This window comes from Camelus ferus, chromosome 8, assembly GCF_009834535.1.
Source record: "Camelus ferus isolate YT-003-E chromosome 8, BCGSAC_Cfer_1.0, whole genome shotgun sequence".
Taxonomy (NCBI): Eukaryota; Metazoa; Chordata; class Mammalia; order Artiodactyla; family Camelidae; genus Camelus; species Camelus ferus.
In genome coordinates, this window is record NC_045703.1 from 44,880,957 (window position 1) to 44,904,638 (window position 23,682).

General features: G+C 38.6%; 1 protein-coding gene across 3 annotated transcripts in view; it reads right to left on the reverse strand.

Moving 5' to 3' along the window:
- Nucleotides 1–211: 211 nt before the first annotated feature.
- The window catches only part of ARHGAP18 (Rho GTPase activating protein 18), a 163,336-nt gene continuing 139,865 nt past the window's right edge, over nucleotides 212–23,682 (reverse strand). For 2 of the 3 annotated variants that reach the window (XM_014555858.2, XM_032484894.1), the window contains exons 10-15: nucleotides 23,134–23,216; nucleotides 19,091–19,297; nucleotides 18,224–18,364; nucleotides 6,651–6,775; nucleotides 2,894–2,955; nucleotides 212–1,731 (exon numbers count right to left, since the gene is read on the reverse strand). In XM_014555858.2, the coding sequence (XP_014411344.1) occupies nucleotides 1,640–1,731; nucleotides 2,894–2,955; nucleotides 6,651–6,775; nucleotides 18,224–18,364; nucleotides 19,091–19,297; nucleotides 23,134–23,216 (710 nt within the window). In that variant the 3' untranslated portion in view covers nucleotides 212–1,639. The remainder of the gene's footprint in view (nucleotides 1,732–2,893; nucleotides 2,956–6,650; nucleotides 6,776–18,223; nucleotides 18,365–19,090; nucleotides 19,298–23,133; nucleotides 23,217–23,682) is intronic. The other variant, XM_032484895.1, reaches the window with a different exon arrangement.

Genomic DNA, 23,682 nt, shown 5'->3' on the forward strand with positions numbered 1-23,682 from the left:
ATCAGAAACAGAATACAGTGTGCTTTGAAAAATTCTAAACAATAGAAATCTGCATAAAGAAAAAAGCTAAGAAAGGAAACAAGTTTCTATCTCCCACACGTCTTCCCACTTTAAAAAACTACACAGGAGCAACAGGAGCAGGAAAACTCAAAATAGGCCATTATTACACTTGTGAATGGATAGGATTAAAAGCAATAATTCCAAGAGAAGATCATTTAGAAAAATGCATTTAATTATAAAAAATTTTTAAATAAAAAAGCAATGGCACAAATCACCAGTTACTTAAGTGATCATATCCACAGGCTGCTCTTGTAATTATATGCCCAAAATTTGCAACCGTTCTCATTAGCAGCATTTCCCTCCTCATTAGAGTGACTGCAAGAGCTTCTGAAAGTGTGCAATTTTTCCTAAAGTCCTACTAAAAGTATCATAAACACAGTTTGTGCAACATTCATTTACATCACCTTTTATTTACTACACTCTAAACTCATAAAATATTGAACAGACTCTCCCTCACTTCATCCCTCTTATTTACAGTACAGAGGCTCATCGCTTGTCACAATATGGTGTGTGCATTAAAATCCCTGAAAATGGGAACTTCCACAGCATTTTAATGAATTTGCTCTGATTATTATAAGTACACAAACAAAAGCTTGTTCATATGACTCTGTCATACCCAGAAGAATAACTCTTCCTGCTGACATATTTATGAGTAGAAAAAAACCCTCTTTCAGTAGAATGCATTCTCGACAATTACTGGATCATACTTTCACGCATATTTATGCTAATACGACGGTAGGTAAAGCCAGCTGTGACTCTGTATTTCATTTAGAAGGGTGCAGAACACGTGACGTGATCTGGCTTTCACTCTCTTGTTATCCATAATCCAGTTATGCCACACGGATACATTTTATTTATTCTGACTATGTAAGTCTTAAGTGGTGGATTAATAATTGGCAGTTTCTGACAGTTCTGTTTTCTTGGTAGTGGATACAGTTCCGTGCACCTAGGTCAGAAGAACTGAAAAAAGAAATGCAAATCACTTCACGTGACACGGCAGGGAGAAGCGGGAAGCCATTGTCTGAACCAGTGATTCAAAGAGATGAATATTAACATTCAAGAGTGCCAGGAATACTGCTGAATTCAGTCTGTTTTAAGCTGTACTGTCTTCACAACTTGCCATACCTGGTGTTTGCTACCTTTTTGGTTGAAAAGCAAATCTAAATGGGGGAAGGCAGATGTCAGGAGGAGAGAAAGGTGAAAAAGCACCTACTACTGGATGTATCATTTTAGGAGAAAAAAAGTAAGAGGGAAGAGAGTATTATTTTCATATTAAAGAAAAATGGTATCACAGCTGGACATATTTCACAGGGTACATAAAATTAGCCTACAAGCTAGGTAAGCTCCTTTCTTCTCACTCCAGAGATATTTGCTTTCCAATAATAATATTAACAATAATAATTGACATAATCTGGCAGCAGCACAAATCTATAACATTTTAAGGCTTGAGAGTGTCACTATTCAATAGCTGGGTGTGTCAGAATAACACACAAGAGTCCTGCCTGTCTCTTTTATCTACACCCTTGACCCAGCAAGCATTACTAAGGAAGTCCTTGTGGTCACTGGTGGCTCAAGTCTTCTACGATGGCTTTGACTTTATAACCCACTCAGCATTTGGGTTGAGCTGATACAAGTCCTTCATGTAAGTGTCCTCATCGAGGCAGCGTTCCCCTATTAAAGAGATGTTGAGTCAGTTTAATACAGTGAGGAGGTAGGGATGCGGTTTTAAACTGAAGCCTAATGGTTTAACTCTGAAGCCTTACACTTTGAAATAGTTCTCATTCTTTCTTGTCTCCTATACTATTATAAGACTTGGCCAAATATTGGATAAGTCAATTAGACAGTTCTTTGCTAAATGCACAGGTTTCAAATTAACTGTTTTGTTAAATGGTTCCTTAAATGCTTATTCACCTTTATTAAGAGTGGCAACAGTTTTGAATGGACCTCAGTAAGAAATCAGGCTTAATTCCCAATATCTAATAGCAAAATGCAAAATCAAATGTATTAATACTTCATCCTTATTAGTAGAGTTAACAACCCAGATTTCGAATGGAGTTGTGGTTTATTTAAAATTTTAGAAGGAAACTTTACATGCCTGTCTTCAACTTTCAATATTTACTAAAATTCTTCAGTCCTAGAAAAAAAACTCTACAAAACTTGTCTTAAAATATTTTAAATTACTATTTTGAAAAAAACACCATTTAATTTATTTGTTGACAGTTTCACTCACCGTTTTAAGGGTCAAAAAAAGAGAAAAAACTTATTTTAAATTTTAACAAGGAGATGGGTATGATGCATTGATAATTACAGATGGGCAAATAAAACATGAGACATGGTCAAAACTAAGTCAATTTTCCGACTTCTATTTTGTAAGTTACCAGTATGTCTATGTATGTGTGCAGGCAGTCAACAATGGCAAAAACGACTTGTGCTGTCACTAAAAATATCTAGTTCTGTACCATAATACAAGCGTCATCTGGGTCTTAAATAAACTCAATTACTTTCTTTATTAAGATATGACATCAGCGTAAAGAAACAGCTTTGAAAAACTTCATTAACCATTTTAGAAGTTATTCCAATTTTAGGGAACTTGCCTCTACTCAGGTTCCAAATAGACAGGCATTTGTACAGAAAAAGCCCTACAAGAGCCTACACAGACGGGTCAGACCACTAAGCAAATCCACAACATTTATCAGCTATCTACAACATGCTGCATTTTTATTCTGATTTTCTTTTCTCTCCCGAAGATGTAAATAATAACCATTGGCAATGTCAAATCAGCATATGGAATACAAAGATTGAAAAAAGATTGAAAAAATGTATGGGTGCTTACCAATATTTCCTCCAATTTCATACAAAAAAACTTCCCCGTTCTTGAGAGTCTGGGCAACCCCACTAACAGGGACAAAACAGACTGATTAGTTGTATCATCAGACAGCTTGCAAGTAAATCACTTTAATGTGCTTGGGGAATTCTAGCTTGTATGGAGAATTCATGACTTAGACATACTGTAATTATCTACACGTTTGTATTTTCCCATCTGTTAAATGTGCTGAATAGGTAATAAAAATGTCACACCTGTAAGTTAAAATAAACAAATGGAATCATACATCTGAAGGTGAAATAAAAAAATCATTATCTAAATTTGTGAAGTTAAAAAAAAAAGTGACAACATTTTAGCTGCCAATACAATTATTAATATGGTCATCTATTTTGCATAGGGGCCAAAAGTCCTCATAAAACTACAAGAAAGGTTTTCTCCTTAGTTGTCACAGTGCATTTATTCCATAGGTATTTGTCACAGGTTTACTGTGCTGACAACTCTAATAGTATGATGAATTGAATCGAATCGAATAGGTGAATACAAAGAGGAGGACATGGTTCATAACCCTCCCTGTGCTGACCATCCAGATGCAGGAGGCACATACACTCAAAATAGAAGCAGATACTCAGTATGAAGACTTTACAAGTAGGATGCATTGTACAGGTTTACAGTCTTCAAAGAATAAACTCTTTAGAACATTAAGTTTAAACAATAAAAATTGGTAACATTCAGTGGTTTACAAAGATCTCTGTATACAAACTACCTGGGAAGCCTGCTAAAAATCAGATCCAGTGCTCTAGAAACTCTGGCTTAATATGTCTAGATTAAGCCCCCAAATCTGCCTTTTAAGTGCTCTCTTGTGGACTCCAATGCATGGAAAGGTGGGGGAACCACGGACAGAAGACTCTGAAGACACACTCCCTGGAACTGAGAAGAGCAAACCAGGTCTGACTTTTGTCCAAACCGTTAGAGAAATGTGGTACAGCAGAAGCTTTCCGAACCAAACTATTTCATGGCTCACTGGTTATCCAACTCCGTCTACTCTGCCGTCCGTGGCACACTGAACACTCAGGGCTATGGGTGCCCTTACGCTTAAGATGTGCCCTGCTGAGCTGCATCCTAACCCAGAGGACAACTCACTTGGTTTCCAAACTGGTGTGTTTATTTTTGAAATTAAAGAACTTAATAATTATACTTTTACTTTTAACATAGTGCATAACCCAATGAACTATGAGTATAAAGAGGGTCATTATTTCTAGGAAATATATGAGAACCAAACAGAATGTTTTGGGGAGACTAGAAAAAAATCTAATCAGATGCTGTTCTCAGATTGCTTCTCCAGTATCTATGTCCTTTTCCACTTTAAAGAAATCTAGACTGGATCTCCTGATATATACAAGCTTTCACATAATGCTAGCTTAAAGAAAAGGCAACAGCCTTTATCAAAGACTGGTGAATGAATGTAATTTATTGCACATTTGTTTTATATCATTCATGTGTCCTTGGCTTCAGTAGAGAAAACAGGGGAGAATAAAGGTGGGGGGATGTAGGGTTTCCCACTGTCCCTACGCAGGTGGAGTGCAAATGGGAGAAAGAGGGGAAAGTCGTGGAAGAAAAGACTCACACAAACATTTGTTTAGAATTTCACTTACTAGATGCCCAGACAGATAGTGCTATGTGCTTCATGGTCATGTTCCCAGTTAATTATCATGAGGCTGTAACGTAGGTCCATCCTAATGTGGTCCACTTTTACAAATGAGGAACTTGAGATTTATAGAGATTATAAAAACTTGCCTAAGATGAAACATGAAAAGCTGGTAGTTGGATCCAGATCATCTGCTTCCAGCATCCCCAAGCATGAGGGGAAGGGCTGGGGTTTGGAGCAGGGCAAAAAGGCAAATGGACAGAGAAGTTTACCAGACTCCCCTCTGGGTAGAGCAGGATGGGGAGAAGGGAGGAAGGAGATGGAGGGGATACTTTAGGGGACAGCAAATGCTGAATAAAAGCTTCACAAGCAGAAGATCCAAACATGCAAAGGGCACTTTTCACAAATCTGGTGCTTTCTATCATAATATGCCTACTATGGTCCTACTCTAACCTAAATATTAAAGTCACGATTGAATGTATCATTCAACTCCATGGCCACATCTTGTACTGTCTGCAAGTAGAGGACCAAAAGTACAGGCTAAATTGAGCACTTGAGTCCTGCAAGTAAACACTGTGTAAATTCAAGCCAGGCCTAGCCAGGAAAAGCTGTTTCTATCTGAAGTCTGGACAGATCATCAGGTACACACTCTTGGAGAGGATGGGAAGTCACCCTGGGTGGGAAGAATGGCAAGCGATGGTATCTACTCAGTTAGGGCAGGGAGTAGAGAGGACGTGGACTGACTTTGTTGAAGAGGACAGACCTTTTAGGGAGCAAAGACTCTAAGAAATTCCAGTCGCCCCAGGACTTAATCCCCCACATTCCATCTACTCCCAGACTCTGCACCAATGGCCCCCACATCCGTGATGGCCTCTAGCCAGTATGAAGATAGGTTAAGGGACTTCCTCTGAAGACAGAAACCACAGATTTAGAATTCAGCTCTACGACGTATGAAACATGACTCTGCAAAGTCTTGATTTTTCTTATCATTAAAACAGAAGTAATAGTATTATTTCGTTCAGAGCGTGGTTGAGAGGGAAGTTCATGCTGGCTCACTGAAAGCCCAGAATTACCAACAAGCCTCTTTTATTTCATCACCATCTGTTAACTGCATGGGCTCATCTCTTCACCCAGTTTACAAACCCTGAGGGAAGACACTTTAAAATATTTTTATACCCCTTCCAACATCTAGCAGAGGGCCTGAAACAGAGCAGAGACATATTAAATACATGTGTTTCTGTATTAAAACGGGAGAAGTTTTGGCAGAAAATGTGAACGTTAGAATGAGGAGATTAAATTCTATGGGAGACAAAAACAGAGTATTCAGAAACTGGGATGCCAAAGTGCCTGATGTCCCTGTCTTAAAAAAAAATTAGATTCATTTATTTCAATGAGTGGAAATGAGGGGGGAAAGCATTAAGATACAGTTTTAGCTAAAAACGAGAATTCGAACACTGAAATACCCTTACCCTGTTGGAACCTCTAAAATCCAAGAAAAGATACTGCAAAATGTCTCAGAACATGTACATCGGAGGGAGGAATGCCAACAGCCTTCAAAGAACTCCCGCCCTATCAGCCCACGACCGAGGGGAAGGCTCAGTCACCCCTACTGAGGATGGTGTGCTTTGCTCTGGTGACTTCCGAGCTCTGGGGACTGGCTGTCCTCTCTCAGTTCTTTATACCTTCTGTTTTAAAATTTAAGCATTTCCTTTTATTCATTTCATTTCACAGAAAAAGTTGTATCTTTTGTTTGTTTTAATCCCACTGTATCCTAATTAGTGATTTTCCTAACAGCCTACACCCAGTAATTAACCTCCAATCAACAGATTCTGGAACGAACATTGAACGGTCTCCTGTGCCAAGCCCATTGCCGGCGCCGTGGAGCAGTGCTCAGACATCCTGCTTGAAATCAGCTCAACGTGAACACAAACTCCATCAAATGAACTCAACTCATTCCAACAGTCTAATTGTTAAGTCTGCTTTTCTTTCTGCTGGGCAGATGAAATTTTTACTCCCTTCATACCATCCATAGTTTAAAAAAAAAAAAGGTAGGGGGTGGGGGGAGAGAGAGAAAGCAAGTGAGTTATAGCATGGAATAATTAAAACAAAACAGGCTTCTACCTTTCTTGGCTGAGAAACCTGGCAAGTACATCACTGGCTTTGAGTTCTTCAGTTAGCTGTATTGCCATGGAAACTTTCGAAAGATGGGGAGCTTGCACTCGAATCACTCCCTGAGGAACGTCAGCCTGCAAAGCAATAATGACACTGGAACAAAGCTGGCAGCAGCTGGAACATGTAACTCTGTACCATGCATTATATGGTAAGTGTGCTTAACTACTAGGCATTTTACTTCACTACATAAAAACCTTAACTACTGTATAATGTAATTTGCTAAATTACATCAAACCTCAAATATCCTCTTAATGGTGATAGGGGAACTTTATAATGCCTGTGCAGTAATGCTTAATTATTTTTAAAGATGTAAAGAATGACAGCAATAACCATTACTGCCAGATTAAGTGCTGATTTCTGAGGATTATCTACTAGAGGGTGCTTCCTCATGTAGCAATTTATGAAATTGAATCAGAAAGAAGTTACTTTGTGTGCTGTTGCAACCTGTGCATTTTAAACATCTTGCACATTCACAAAATTTCGCAAAAATTTTTGTCCCTGAGAATATTTAAAAAAAAAATGAGACGTACTTTCCTAATACACGTGCACTGTCTGCCCCTCACCTGGCTGACGAGCTTATCCTCTGACAACACACTTTGAACCTGAAATGACACTTTCGAAACCCTTTGCCCACAGATGTTAAGAACATTTTACGTACTGAGAGGCTATCAAAGAAAGATTTTGAGAACTGTAGTATCACAATGTCAGCTATGACATTTGAAATATTAGGTCTAATTAAATCCTAATGGTTCTGCTAAAATAAGTACTAATTTATTATTTATAACCATATGTCTTGAACAGACCGTAGAACAAACAACATGCACAAATTATGTTTAAATTTAATGCTTTAAACACTACAAACACCCTGTTTAATTCAACCAAGATTTACTGAGCATCTAGTGAGTCCCAGGCATTGTGCTAAATCTGCTTACCTGGTAGATGAATAAGACATAAGTCCTCTGCTGCACAGTATTATTTTGTGCTCACAGTGTCATTTTTAATGTACATGGTCTTGAGTTTTTGGTTTGTTTTTTTTTAACATAAAGTAGGACTACACCACAGATGGAATTAATGCAACTCTTCAGAGTTTAACAAAAATAACATGGTTTGAGATCAGGCTGCACCAAAACGTACATGCCTTCAAAAGACATGACTGCTTCTCGGTAACATCTGAGAGGTAGTGTGGGAGCAACAAAGAAAAGGAGCGACACTGCACAGGACTGTCAAGGGAGCCCAGGGTTGTGTAAGACAACGGCTTCTTTCCCCTGAGGGCTGCAAACACCTGTTCCACGGGGAGAGACAGACCGCGCCCTGACCTGACCACTCGGGGAAGCCCAAGGGGTGCGCTCCCTCCACCCTAGACAGAGACAAAGCACGTGGGTTGCTGCCCGCTGTCCTGCTGGGCGTGGAACCGCATTCCTAGCATCCCTGTCCTCGTGGGACCTCTCTTCCTGGGGATCCCGTGCTCAACCTGATCCCTAAAGGACACCCCGATCCCAGCCTGTGCACAGGCCTGTCAACTTCTGCTCCACCTCTCCCATCCAGCCTGGACCCTTGGCTGGAGCTGCTGACTTCCAGTTTCTGGGGCCTACGGTTCGGCCGGATACCTTATCTAGTCTCTGAGCTCCACCTCGCCTCCAGGTTATGGGTCTAATTTGCCTTTTTCCTTGATGCTAAGTCAGATTTTACTTTCATCTTTAACATTTTGGAAAATAAGTTGCTTCTCCCAATGGATGGGGCATTTCACGTGGGAGAGTTGCTACCTTTTTTCCTTTCAAAGCAGTTATTAAATCACTGGTGTATCTTATAAATTGGGGATTATGCTACAAGCACCTCTCCCTTGGGGTTCATCTCTGGCTTATGTCCTGCTGGGCCATGCTGCCTGCTGGCCTGGCCTCCACTGTGTCCTCACAGGGGTGAGAAGCAATAAGCTGGGCCTGACAACTTGATCACTGGGATGAAAACTGTAATAACAACAGTTGAAGCACTGAGTCTGTGTTCACAAAATCCAATCCCCTCTGTCCACTCAGTTAGGGAAACAAATATCGGTGTTTTAGATTCTGTTAGTCTGTTACTATTATTCTCTTATGGAGGGTCCTGAACAGCAGATTAGGGTCTGCAGACTGGTATCTACTATATGCTGATTTAGAAGTCAGGAAATTCTGCTCAAGTCACAGCACTAAATACTCTCACCCAGAGGTTTCTTTGGTGAAAGTAATGGTGGCAATACTTGTTCCCGTAATTACATCTGATCCAAGCCTAGAATATCAAAAAGGCAGGCAAATCTATGCTGACATTTGAAGTGAAGATGATATGATTGAGTTTTCATATATAGTTATAAAAGCAAAATGATCCAGAAAAATAATAAACTGCTACAGAGAGTTCGGGGATACAGCAACCATACTTTGCTCCTTGCTTCCTCCCCACCCCTCGCTTTTCTTGTGGGACATTCCATCCTTTGGATAAAAAAGGTCAGTCAAAATTTGCTACAAACACCCACGCTTTCCTATCTTTACATAAGTTCTACTCCCCTTCTGAAATATCTCCTGCTAGCTATCCATTTTTCAAGGTTCAGCTCAAATACTTCATGAAACATTCCAAGATCCAGAGTCAAAAGGAGTTTCCTCTTTCCACTGAAACTCTTTATGACAGGGATCCTAATAAGTGTCGCCTGTATTCTAGTTACAAGCCACTTATCTGAGTCACATCTGTAGCCATCCATCATTGTTTACTGATTAGATAAGGAACTCAAGAATATTTCTCATGAAAAATGCTATGCCAATAATAATAAAAATTTCTCTAGAATAAAATAAACTATACCAAGGAATATTTTCCTCAATAGCAAAAAAAATAGTCTCAGGAATATGGTCTAAAAGAAACAAGTTAAGTTGCCTCTACCTACCACATGGTACCACTACTCTCCTTGCTACTGAGAAAAGACAGGAAGGGAACGAGAATGGAAGAAAGGAATTGAAGGTGCTACAAGGGATAATAATTTAGTCCTGCAGAGAGTAACCAACGTTAGCGTGCACCTGCTTGGGGATGAAGCCGCTTTCCCCCCACAGCATCTCATGCACAGCTGAAGACCTCTAATAATATAATCATGGCCTCTACTTTCTAAATGAGTTCAGGGATCACCCTTTGGAGAGTATGGCCTTGCTTTCTCGTAAATCACAGCACTGAGATCAGGGTGGTGTCAGGAGTTGTACCCGACAGCCCCCCATCTGACACAGGAGTCCAGAGTCTCTCTGATAGTTTGGAAGGGAAAGGCCCAGGTACCAGCTTCTGAGGGCACTTGAGAGTTCTCACATGTACGGGAAACGTCAGGTAACTGCCGTACTTTGGCTTTTGTCAGCATATGGGGAGTGGCACGTATACAGGTTCCTTATGGCTGTGAAATCAAACATTTCCTACACCCCTCCCCTCAGTGTGTATGTGTGTGTTTGTGTGTGTGATGGGAGCAGTTCTGAGTGTTGATTTCAGTGGTAAGACATCCCCTCCCAATTCTCACAACAATACAAAGATGGACAGTTGGATTCACTTTGAACCTCCCTTCCCTTTACTGTTGGAGTTTAACTGGTAAACGTAATGGTTAAAGATGAAGAGTTTAAAAGTTGTTTTTGGAAAGTTTTCCCCGGATAGCTCGACAAGGGTGGCCAAATAATACTTACTAAAGACGATAAACAATAAATGGTATCAAAGCTCTCATTTAAATGGCGTATGACAACTATGATTAAGCTCCAGAATCATGCTGCATCAAATACTAAAGCTATTAGTATACTAATTACACTGAGCTGCCAAGCTTTGAAGAGACACAACATGCCTGATTGTTAAGCCAAACCGTCTGTTCTTAACTTGAGCCACTGTAATAACTAAATCTGTGAGTAGCACCATCTTTATAACCTTTCTACTTCATATTTTTTTTTGTCTTAACAGCTGTGACTCTGTCCCTTACTTTTAATTTTCCTAGTGTGCTTGTGAGCTGAAGTTTTATGATGTACAGCAAGACAGGAGAAGAGTCGTTATTTGACTACCATGCCATTAAAAATTAGTCACAAAGGATTTTACAATTTATAAAATGTTAGTTTCTTACTCATGCAAAGGCTGTTAAAGCAAGAATGATCTCTCTCATATGGTGCTCACATGTTTTACGCATCGAACTAAAGTATTTTTTTTAAAGTATGATTTTATTTCTTACTATTTGGTAAAAATTAACAATGATTTTTAGTATTTTTTTCAAAAAGTATAGATAAACATGGCATTGCTATTTTTGTACCCTAGAGATTAGAAATTTGATGTCAGACCTTGAGAAGAGACATTAATTTCCTTTTTTTACTGAAAGCTAATTTAAATGTGAGGATGACATTTTTAATACTACAGAAAACCCTTTTTTATCTTCAAAAGGGCAAATTGGAAATACAGCTTTCTCAAATAAAGGCCAGATATAATACATACTTTAGAAAATTAAACAAGGCCATTTTAGCAGGGTATCTTAAACTAAAATGGCATATTCATCACTTCAGTCTGATTGGAGGTGGAGATACAGAAGTCATTCTATGCTATCTTGAACTGTCTGCGTTCTGATTATAATTGGGCCTTTGTAATCCAAATACTTAAACTTTTATCCAACTCACAGATTCAGAGAATTTTTAAAGAAGGGCCTGAGATAACTTCTGTACTTAATATGCATTTAATTTACAATGAAATAAAGTTCTGATAATTTTCTCTTTTAATAGGGTATTTTTTATGCACTATAAAAAAATTAAGAGAATGTCTGAAAAAGAAACAAGATTTTGTGCTTGATATTATAATTTGATTTTCCACATGGGTCCCCAAGTAGATCCAGACACTGTTTCCAGACCTAAAGCAGATGCTGGAAACAATACCTGGGACAATGCTCTGAGTCAGAGCTGTTAAGTGAAACCAGAGATGGAATTCTAAACAGTTGTGACTAAAGACATACAACCCTCGCCACAAACCACCCAGAGTCTGCACCGCACTGCTGCCAACTCCAGGATTCTTCTGGAGAATGACAGAAGATGAGAGTAAAAGATCTCTTTTCCATGTCCAAAACCCGGAACCTTAAAATGTTACAAGATCATTTTGGAACTCGTAGCAAGTCATGTAAACTCTCTCAAGTCCAAGCCCCTCAACTGTTAATTAAGGGCATGGCCAACAGATCATCCTGAGTTAACACCCATTCGCGTTAGGAGCGAGAACTTTTGCTTCCTTTACAAGGGCAGAAGTGGTGAGTAGCTTGGCTTATGCCAGATAATCTCCCAGAGCTTCACTTTGCCCACCCTCTCTCCTAAATGGACAGCTTCCCTTTCTTCTCAGAGGTAAGCTTGAACGGCAGGAGAAAAATCATACAGCTCTAAGTCCACAATGGACTTGAAACATGCATGATTCAGCAACTCATAATCAGAAGTTCATCAAAGCTGCCCTAGATCGTTGTTAGGCAGAGATGCAATCTGAGGTCATTAGGGACAACATGATGAAAGGTCTGTGACTTCCTTAAAAATACTAAAAGGAAAAAAGGTGTGGGAGGTAAGATAGAACAAGATCAAAAAAATGTGTTTGATTGTTGGTTGATGGCTTTATGGGGGTTCATATACTCTTCTATCTTTGTGGATGTTAGAAAAATTCCATAATAAAATTAAATATATGTGCACACAAATACATGTACACTAAATGGGGGAAAATTTACCCTTACAATTTTTACACAATATACAAAACCAGGTCCTGTTCTTGGAGATTCTGACTCAGTGGGTCCAAAAAGTGACCCAGTTGTGATTTTTTGTTTTTAAATAAATAAATATAATAATAATAATAATAATAATAATAATAATAATAATACAGATGTTCCTATTGTATTACTTCTGGCTAAACACCATTCATCTGGTCTTATTCTCATTTTATAGAAGAAACTGAGGCCCAGAGAGAGGAAATTATCTGCCATTAATGCCTCAATATGGCAAAGCTAGGGCTATTATCAAGCCACATGACTCCTGCCGTTTGATGTGGCATGTATAAGTGTGTATGTGGGTATGATATCAATCCCAAATACAAGTTGAAAACTATCTGAAAACAGTTATTTTTACATGGTCTACAATTATGTGATTTTTTCACCAAGTGTTTCTTCCTGCTGTAATTAATAGATAAGTCTCATTAGTACTTAAGAAAGTCACAAATTTGTACCAAATAATGAATACACTGTAGTCATTATAAACATTGGTCTTATTAAGTAGATTGAGTGTGCTCCTCACAACATGGTTCAAACTATTCATTTACCTAGTCAAGTATGTCTTAAAACATGAGTGCCTGATTATATATAGTTAGCATTAATAGCATACAGAGGGCTTTAAAAAATACTACCTTGATGAATTTTCATGATCTATAATCTCTTGTCTTTCACTTTTCAATCCCTGGCAATCATGGCTTCTTCCATTAACAGTCACTGACAGTGCTTTGGAGAAAGTCACGAACTAATCTTTCAAATGCAAAATCCAGTGGCCCTTGTATCCAAGGCTAACCTGACTCCACCTCTCTGGAGTATCTGGTACCACTGACCAAGCTCTATGACTTCACTCTTTCTCCCTGGGGGGGCGAAGACACTACAGCCTTCAACCTTCTCTTACTTCCTATTATTTCTTGGCCTCTTTTACCAGTGCCTCTTCCATGGCCCACTGATTAAATATTGGTGTTTCTGCCTTTTTGTTTTCTTACCCTATATATCCACGTTGTGTAATAGAAACCACTCTGTGGCTTTAGCCTCAATCTCTATGCTGATCCCAAATGCACTCTTCCAGCCCCGGTCACCCCCTGAGCTTCATGCCTGTGTAGCCAACTTTCACAAAGGCACGTCAACCCCAAATGTCAAAACTACCTCATCAAAATCTGTTCCTTTTATTGGATGTTTTGAGATAAAATCACCCAAGATAAAATCAGTGAGACATTCTAGATTCCTTCTTCCACACTCCTCACATCTAAACAGTTTCCCCATCTCACGGATGTGGGTCTTACTGGCTCACAGTCAAAGCTTCTTTCCCTTCCCATTGCTGGGCCTTAGCTCAGCCCAGGACTGTTTTAAAAGCTATATATTAAACATATCTTAAATGGCAGTAATACATGTTTATTGTATTACTACACATAAGCTCAGGATTTGTGAATATATATATATACACACACACACACACACACACATATATATATCTATATCTCCTTCTCAGAGGTTTGCTGTGCTCTTTGGGGAAAGAGACTAACCGTAAAGACACCTGGATTTAAAATCATGTAGATCTGGTTTCAAATTTCAGCTCCACCACTTCCTTTCTAGATAACCTTAAGTTAGTTATTTAAGATTGCTGATCCTCACTTTCCTAATCTGTTAAAAAAAAAAAAGACAATAATATACTCCAACTAAACTTCTATGAATATTAAATAAGATGTTGGTAAAATATTTAGCATGATATCTGACCTCTGGTAAGCATTTAAAATGCTGACAATGATTATCCCTTCCCAATGTAGCAATATAATAGTATTCACTGATTTGTAACTTCTTTCTTCAACATATTACAAATATCTTCCAATGACACACACTTGTCCATTTTCATGGTATTTCATTACACAGATGTGCCACAACATATTTAACTGATCATCTCCATCCTTTTGAATCCTTCCTTCCTTCCTTCTTTCCTTCCTTTTTTATTTGGGTGGGGAGGGCGGCTTAGGTTTATTTATTTGTAATGGAGGTACTAGGGATTGAACCCAGGACATTGTGCACGCTAAGCAGCATGCGCTCTACCACTGAGCTATACCGTCCCCCCTTGAATTACTTCTAATTTGGGTCAGTATAAAGAAAGTGGCAACAAACTTCTGTATAACTATTTGCATGCTTATCTTATTATTCCCTCTGAAGGAATTTCTAAGCCAATGAGGGGTATGGTTTTCAGGACTTTGCTGTATGCCAACTGCTCTCCAGAGGGATTCTGCCAATTTCGTATACTCCCATCAACAATGAAATTAGCCGGCATCTCCTACCTAACCTCCTCTCTCACACTCATCCAGTGTGTCCTTCACCTGTCCTCATAACAACGATTCTAAAGTGCAAATATAATCATGTAACTCCTGGAGTCATGACCTTCAGCAGTTCCCTGCCATTTACAGAAGAGAAGCCTGGCTCCCTCTTAGCCCCATTCCTGCCTTTCTTCTGCCCCTGCCCCTCCACACACCTTACCGGCCAGTATGACCTCATTCTCCCTCCAAACACCCTCAGTCATGCCCACTTAGATATCCAATTCACATTTCACACTCAGCAGGTCCCAGGTTGAAACTGTGATCTTCCCTAAGTGTCAATTTCACCCTTCCAGTATCTCAAGCCAAAAACCTTTGAGTCATTCTTGACTTCTTTCTTGCTCTTATAACTCATACCATTTCAACAGCAAGAAATCCCAATGGCTCGATCTTCCAAAAAAAAGAAATCTAAAACCCAACTTTTCTACCTCCAGTGCTAATGCCCTGATCTGTTACTTGGATTATGACATGACCCCCTTAAATGGTCCCCCTATTCTATCCTTGCTCTCCAGAGTCTGTTTTCAACACAATAGTCCAAGGGATCATTTTAAAACATAGATTTTCAAGCCTTTGTTGAAAACCCTGCAATGACCCCATTTTACCCAGGGCAAATCCAAATTTCTAACAATGACCTACAAGAGCCCACACAGTCTGGTCCCATTGTCCCCCTGACTTCACTTCATACTACTGCCCCTATTGTTGGCTCCACTCCAGTCACAATCACTTCTTACTAGTCCTCAAATACCCCAAGAAAGTTCCTGCCTTAGGGCTTTTGTACAGACCATTCCCTCTGCCTGAGGTACAGATTCAGCTCCATTCCCTGTTCTCCAGATCTTAGCTTGAATGAATACTACCCAGATCACTCAACTTAATACTGCAAGAGGCTCCCCCTCCCAATTCCCCATTTTTTGCTCTACTATTTTTATTTTATAGCATTTACCATATACTAACATACTATGTAACTTACTCATTATATTTATTTTTATTTATAGGATTTAAGCTGCACAAGAGCAGCAATCTTTATCTGTTTTGTTCATATAACATATTTCAAGTGCCTAGAATAGCGCCTGGCACACAACAAGCACACACCAGAGTCGTTTCACAAACCAACCAACCATCCCAGGCAGTTTCATGCTCTGTAGTCAAGAAACACAGACCAACAAGACAGGACTGGAGGGGAGGGGTGCTTATCCGAAAGTTGACAGACCATGTTTCATCCAAAAGGAATAGCTGCTACCCAGATCCAGGCAATTGTTACCCTGCAGGAAAGCAGGTCTCCTACTGTGAGGGGATGCAAGGATGCTCTGACCTCCAATCTGTCAAGTTAAGATGGAAGTTCAGACTTTGATGTTAACTCTTTCGGTGTTAAAATTCTGGCAATTGATGGACAACCATGCAAAAACTGACTGGTTAATGGCTCAATACATATCCATAGTATTTGATATTATCTTCTGCTTTATTTATTGTTCTGTAATTATTTCCTAAGTATATTTTTTTCTCCCTGATAAAATGATGATAACTTGAAAAAAAATTCTGGCAACTGATGAAATTTTTTCAACCAAAATGACAGGCCAAATGACCTCCACTGTGGGCCACGACCCCCTGTGGGGGGGCCAGAAAGCTCCCTCTGCTAGCGAGACTTTCTCTTCAGTTTGCTGCCTCCATAACACCTGCTCATTTTTCACGTCTCAGCGCCACTCCCCAGGGAAGCCTCCCTGATGCCCACTTCTGGTTCTGTAGCCCAGGGTACCCTGGTCAGGCTCCTATCACACACCCCGGCACCCCTGAGCTCAACCCTCCTACATCACTCTCCCGGCTCCCTGTGGGGCACACCAACCGCATCGCCCTTTAAAGACCTAACAGGGAGTGGGGGCTTGGCACCAAGCAGGTACTTACTAGCATTTTGCAAAAGAATCACTGAACTTCTCAGAAGACAAAGCCAAAACTCAGAGATTAAGTGACAGCTAATACGTGACGAGACTGAGAGTTAAATCCAGGTTTAAATCCCAAGCCTTAAAATGACAATACAGCTTCTAACTAGTACAGACATTAATTCTCAAACCAGCTCTCCTCTATTTAACCCAAAGTACAAACTAAAGAAATCCAGATTAATACTGTTTTTCTATAAATGACAAAATTATTTAAATGTTCCATCTCCCAAAGAGTAACATTTTCATTTTTGTCTAAGGATTTACTGTTTAAAAGGTACAGCACAAATTTTGTTTTTCTAGAAACACACTGTTCCCCAGAGGATAACTGTCTTATTAAAAAGACAAAGGTATAAAGTCACCTAAGTTAATATGAATAAGCAAGGTTACAAAACAAGAAGGTATTCACATATTCACAATGGTTTTAGAAGTAATAGATCATTCTAAGTTAAACAAAAATGATACCTCAAAAATCCTCTCTAACCTATAACATCAAGCCCTTTCTAAAAAATAAACACCATGTGTAATTTTGCTTTATTAAATTTTATGTTTTTAAAGATACTTTTAAATTGACCAAAAAATATTTAATGCCAAGAAAATGCTATTTTCTAAGAGTGAGAACTATAAATAAATAAAGGAGAAAAAAATATTTTTGTGTGTGATTACTGGATCCCTAAGTAGGCCAAAGCAGAAATATCAAGACAAAGGCTGATAATTGCATTTCCACATTATTCCACAAGATGTCAGCATACAACTGAGGAACCTCAATGGTGGTGCTGGTGGTGGAGGGGTGTCTTCACTGTAAATAGAACAATAGAAGCCCTTTCATTTCATGATCCTAAGTTAGAGCTTCAGTAACTCACTTTTTAAATGTGTTTTCATGTACATTTCATTTTTTTTATACCCAGTTCTTACTATATTCTTACAGTAGTTTCTGAATGCTGAAATTTAGATATTCCTTTTTTGAAACATTTTAATTTTCTTCATTCCAACATAACTCCCTCCAAATTCTTCTGATCCAATCAAGAGCCTGTAAGGTCTTGCTGAAGTCCAGGAAGGATTGCAGGCACGCCACCAATACTGACCTACTTGTCTGGCTGGGTTAGCTATTTTCCCCCATTTCACAGATGAGAAAATCGAAGAAAAAGAATGGTTCACATAAGGGACGCTACAGTCGCCAAACATCACACAATTAGTGGGGAACTCGAGCCCCCTGGGAGCCCTGTGTGTGTGTAAGTGCGGTAGGTGTGGGCTGAGACATGCCAGTCCTGCTGCCTTCCTTTGTTCCTTATCATCAGCTCACATGCTGAGTCACCCAGACCTATGCAACTATCAATACTGATCACCAGTACCAGTCTAGTAGCACAGTTACCATCACTGATGCCTTTAACTTGTAAGAGTATCAGGGCCTAGCAAGTGTGCAGAAAGTCACACTACAAAAACCTCTAAAACTCTCTGTCATATGTATGATATTTAAAACAGCACTGCAAGCTGTATAAGTACGTATCTGCAGGTTTCTCTTACATCATTTGCACTCTTATCTTGCTTCTCATATTTTTCTCGGTCATAAGCCATTTTCTTCAGCAATTTCTTCATGGCTTTTTTATCTTTTCTATGATTTTCGGTGTTTTGCTTCCTCACTTGGTTGACAATAAACTTGGGAATCTATGGAGACATAAAATTAAGTTTGGGGAGGAAAAAGAAGTAGCACCATTTTAAACTATGGAAATAGTTATCTTTTTATTTCTTCTATTTGGAGAGAAGTAAAGGCTTTGTCTATTTGATAAGACTGTGCCATTCATCAAATCTGTGCCCCAAAATGCATCGTATTACTCATTTACCATGTGTACAGAGCATTAACATGATGCAAATTACCACCCACTGTGTCAGGTTGAAAGAGAGGCTTGGTGAAGTTCAAGGACACAGTGGCATCTTCTGTGCCTGGTACACCAGGACTGGAGGCTGCCTGGGGTGACTGGCATTAGGGCCACCACCTCAGCAATTGGTCCCTTTAGCAGCCTCTTACCTGCAACCTAGCCTCTAGCTAACCTACAGTCCCTTTCTCATAACCAGCTAGGCTCTCCTGTCAAAAGAGAAAGAAAAACTCACCAATAAACAAGAGCTGATAGGTATCGAGCAATACTCCAGGAAAAAAAAATGATCCTCAGAAATTCCACTAGCAAAAATAAACTATTTTAAAAGTTACCAAATTGAAATAATGAAATACCATCAGTTTAAAACCTGAGATTTAAAAAAGGGACATTAATTTTTTTTTGAAGTCACATTTGAAATCACCTATATTGGTTACCTTTTCTAGAAAATATAACAATAAAAAGACTTCAGAATCTAGATACCATCACTTATCAACAGAGCTTGAAGATACATACTTACTGTCCACAGAAGTTTTTGATACTTAATCAGTAAGTGCATGATATGAGCTATCCCGGCTGCCATTCCAAATTCTCGCTGTTCGCTGGACTTCAAACCCAATGTGTGATACATGAAGAGATTTGGGGCCATGACCATTGCTACATTCATGACTGTCATCTTATTCTTCTCTTTATTGTCTACCACTCTTTGGAGAAATTCAAGCAGGGCCTGAAACAGAAATGACTCTTTGGGATTTGTGTTGTATGTGAAGGTAAGAGAATAAAGCACTGTAGCATACAAGCTTTTTATTTATTTAAAAAAATAAGTGGTGCCTAACCACAGTCAGCTAGCCACATCCAGTGGAAGGCTCATTCAACCCCAGCTGCCTTTGTCTTAAGGGCTGCAATAGCTGATGGACAGGAGATCCAAAAACAATGGGGAGGAGGGGGAATAAACAGAGACAAAGGGAAAAAGAGTCTTTTTTTTTTTTTTTAAAGGAATGAATGAAAAGAAAATTTTCACCAGAACAGGCTAGTTGATACTCAGTTTGATGCCACCAACTTCCCACCTCTATTGCCAACACTTATGTCTCCTCTGAACCTCCCCCCCACAAAAGCCACAGACAGCTGAGATCATCTTCCTTCTGCTAGGAGGGCAGGCTTTAAGTTCTTTTCTTTCCTTCTTGTATTAATTTTGGTCTAAACAATAGTAACAGTAACTGCACAGGTAGTCAATGTTCTCTACGGGCAAAGTATTATTTTAAACACATCACAGAGGTCAACTCCCTTACTGGAGACAGATGCTGTAATGATCCCCATTTTACAGATGAGAAAACAATGTCTAAGAGAATGTATAAAACTTCACAGAGGCCATAGAGCAAGCAAATGGTGGAGAAGAAATTTAACTGCATGTCTATTCTGAATTCTTAACTACTAAAAGAATCAATGTTTTCATATTTAGCCTAAAATCCCTATCTGAAAGAGGTCAAATAAACTATACCAAAATAGAAAAACAGAAACAAAACAAAAAGACTGTATTCATCTCTCAAAGGATCTCAGGGAAAAACAAAAACAACAAAGTGTTAATAGATTGATCTTGAATCAAGTTTAGCTGCTAAATAGACCCCCAAATTGTGAAACAAACTAAAGGCACAGCCTTAATATCTAGCAATGAAATTAATGTATCTAATTTCTGGTACAGTGCTCAGAAAGTTAAACTGTAATCCAAGCAAAGGTGAAACAGAAACAGTACCTTCTCAAATGAAGACAAAAGATTAACTGGTAAGGTTTGGACAAAATACTTAATTTTGTTCCAGAGACCAGAATAATTCTTCAGGGACCAGTGTATCTCTTTCTTTACAAGCATAAATTACAGAGATTAGGTAATAAACCACTTAAATGTGGTGTGCATAATGCAATATTCAAAATATTACTACCAGGATACTAGAATGTGTGTGTTGTCTGTGTGTATAGGTATGAAACTAATTAAAGGTTAGCCTAGCCTCAGCTGAAAGAACTCCATCTTCACGTGTATTTTCTTTTCATCTGAAAGATAAGGACTGTCCTTTTAAAAAAGTATCTATCACCAGTCTGGTATTATGTAAGTATCACTGAACCCATTCTGAAAACCTAGTCAGAGTCCCAGCACGGTTACTTATTAGCTATGTGTAATCTTAGGGCAAACCTTCTGGCATCCTGCTCTTTAAAGTCTTCTTGTTCATAAAATGGAAATACTAATCTCCTAGCCTAACAGGATTAAGCAACACAATGTATGTAAAAACAAACTCCCTAAAACTACAAAAAGGATAAACATATGCCCCTAATTATATTAACACAGGTCTCCTATTTTATCTTAACATCAGTCTTTCTTATTGCTCCAAGTCAAAGGTAAGTATGATCACTGGTCCAAATGCACTAAATCCAAGGTTAAAAAAAAAATCCCGGTTAAGCAATTTCTCCAAAGACACCTGTTGCTTTAGACTTAAACTAGGACATGGTGTTTAACATGGTCACTCCAAACCCTTAGATGTGCTGTAGAAACAGTCTACACAAGCCATGCACATGATCCTGTCCCTCCAAATGGCAACTGAAGGAGTAGCACTAGGATTGGAAAAACTGAGGAAGTTTGCATTAAGCTTCCTGAAATTACCTTGTGATGAAGTTTCCCTTCTCTTTTATAGAACTAAATTTAAATAGTTTATTCTCTTGTAGGTATACTTATTTCAATGTTTCTATTATTAGAAGTCTTGTTTGAAATCTTCACCAGAGCTGGCTAATTAAGTTACTAAAGCCTAAGTAAATTATTAAAATTACTTGTTTTCATTTTCTAATTTTTTTTACCCCTCAGAAGTATTTTCTACCTTATTTATATAATTGTGCTCCCAGTAATCTGATATGCAAAAATTAAAACTACTTTAAAATTAAAAAAAAAAAAAGTGCCTGGGACTTTAAAGGCAAAGTCCAAGAATGAGTTCCAGACCAACCTCGCCCAATAGTAACCATACCAGGATAAGCATTTCCTCCCCAAACTACCTGAATTCTTTTGAATGCAGGCATATTTTAAGTAAATCATGTATCTCAATTTCCACCTTATACTGGTCATTCACAGGGTCATCACATAGACAGGCACCTTTACGTGACGAAGAAAAATATGGATTAAATTCCTCTTTCTGGGTAGTTGATACCCTATGTCCAGGGCATGGCTAACAAGCAGAGAACAGACTGGAAATCAGTCCCCACTGTGTCCTGGGCCAGATGCTCCTATTTTAGTCACTAGTCTATACACCCATACACAGCAGCTCTGGTCACACAATTTTTGAATACATCCCTCTCTGGAGTTGGTCTATCTCCAAATCCAGACCAAACCAAACCAAACCTAATCTGCCTTGTCGGTTATTTATTTAACAGCCAGTGAAGCAAAAGATTATTTTCTGACTTAGTTAAGGGAATAACTCTTTGGAAGTTCTCCTATAGTGATGCAGTGTTTTGTTTTGTTTTGTTTTTTAACTCCAGTGATCCTCATTAACTGCTTCATCCAGAAGAGCTGAGTATTAATGTTCAATTCCATGGGCATGAAAGAACTCACTCACCTAGTTTCAATTCAAGGAGTCTTAACAAGGTACAGAAAAAAATTTCCAAGGTTTACCAACTGGTGGTTTTGTTTTCTTGACAGGAAATATTTTTGACATGATTTTTCATTTTAAATAGAAATAAAGGGGTAGATGCGTAAAGTTTTCACCCTTATCTATATACAAAAATTTTTTTAAAGGCAACAACAAAACAGAAGGTATAAAAACTCTTTCTAAACTTTATAAAAGTTTATAATTAAATTTCTTCCAACTACTCTATAAACTTTTTCCCCTAAGGAAAATAAATCAACACAGAACAATCCACTGATTATTATAAAAGCCTCTGACAACATTTAAGATAAACAGTATTAAATCATATGAATATTGGACCAAATCACTTTGAAATCATGACATAAATCAGAAACTCAGGGTAAAGCCCTTATAGAAATGACTAGCATTTATTAGAGTTGGTCTATGTTTTGGCTAACCAAACATTTCAAAATCATCATTATGACTTAGTTCAGACTCTACTGCTTGGAACTACAAATGTAGCGTCTTTAGGCAACAGTGGGTTATATTTGACGAGCCTTAGGATTTTCTTTTTAAACTTTCATTTTTCACCTTACTAATACATGCTCATTAAATAAAATTTGGAAAATGCGGAAAAATAGAGGAGAAAACCCCAAAAGCACCCATGTTTCTAGTAACAAATGAACTTCAGATACCTGTTTTGGTAGAAGAAATGTGACAGTGAAAAACAAACCACCCAAAGACAAAAAACAAACAAACAAACAAAACCTAATGATACCATTAATATGACTAATCTAGTTAATAAATTAATAAAGTTAAAGACTTTCACCATCTGTCCTTAAATATAGGTCCTTTCTTTATAGACAACTACTAACATTTCCATAACATCATTTTGTTTTGCCACAAATAATGAAAAATTACTCTGCTGCGTTCTGAGGGAGAGCTCACGTAAATGAGTCCAGCTGACCTTGAGTGTGTCTCTGTTTGCATCAGGCAGCAGGATGACAAGAAGGTTCAAAGCCTGTAGTTGCTGCTTCTTGGTTGGAAGATCTGCAGACAGAGTAGACAAATCTGAATGCTTGTCTTTACCAAACATTTTTCTTTACTTTCTCTTCTCATTTTGTAAGAAAGAACGTTATTTGGCATAAACATCACTGGGAAATGTAAGACACAAAGACCTGAGCCGAAGCCTTGTTGAGAGTGTGTTTGTGGGAGACCAGGGGAAGCAGCTGTTGCTGTGGAGTGTTCTCTCCCTCAGAATGCTCACTTCCAACTGTGATCATATGACGAGCGGCCTTATGTTTGCAGACACACAACAGTGCTTTGGAAAAAATTTTAACTTCTGCGTGATAATTATTTCCCAAGGAAAAGACATAGAAGATTGGACCTTCTAGGATATGGTGTCAGGGTGCATCTGTAACAGTGAAGTCTGTTTCTCTTAATGGTGAGTGAACAAATTATGTGGTGTACATGGTGAGAGTCCATCAGTTCCAACAGGAATGTGCAAAACAGGGCC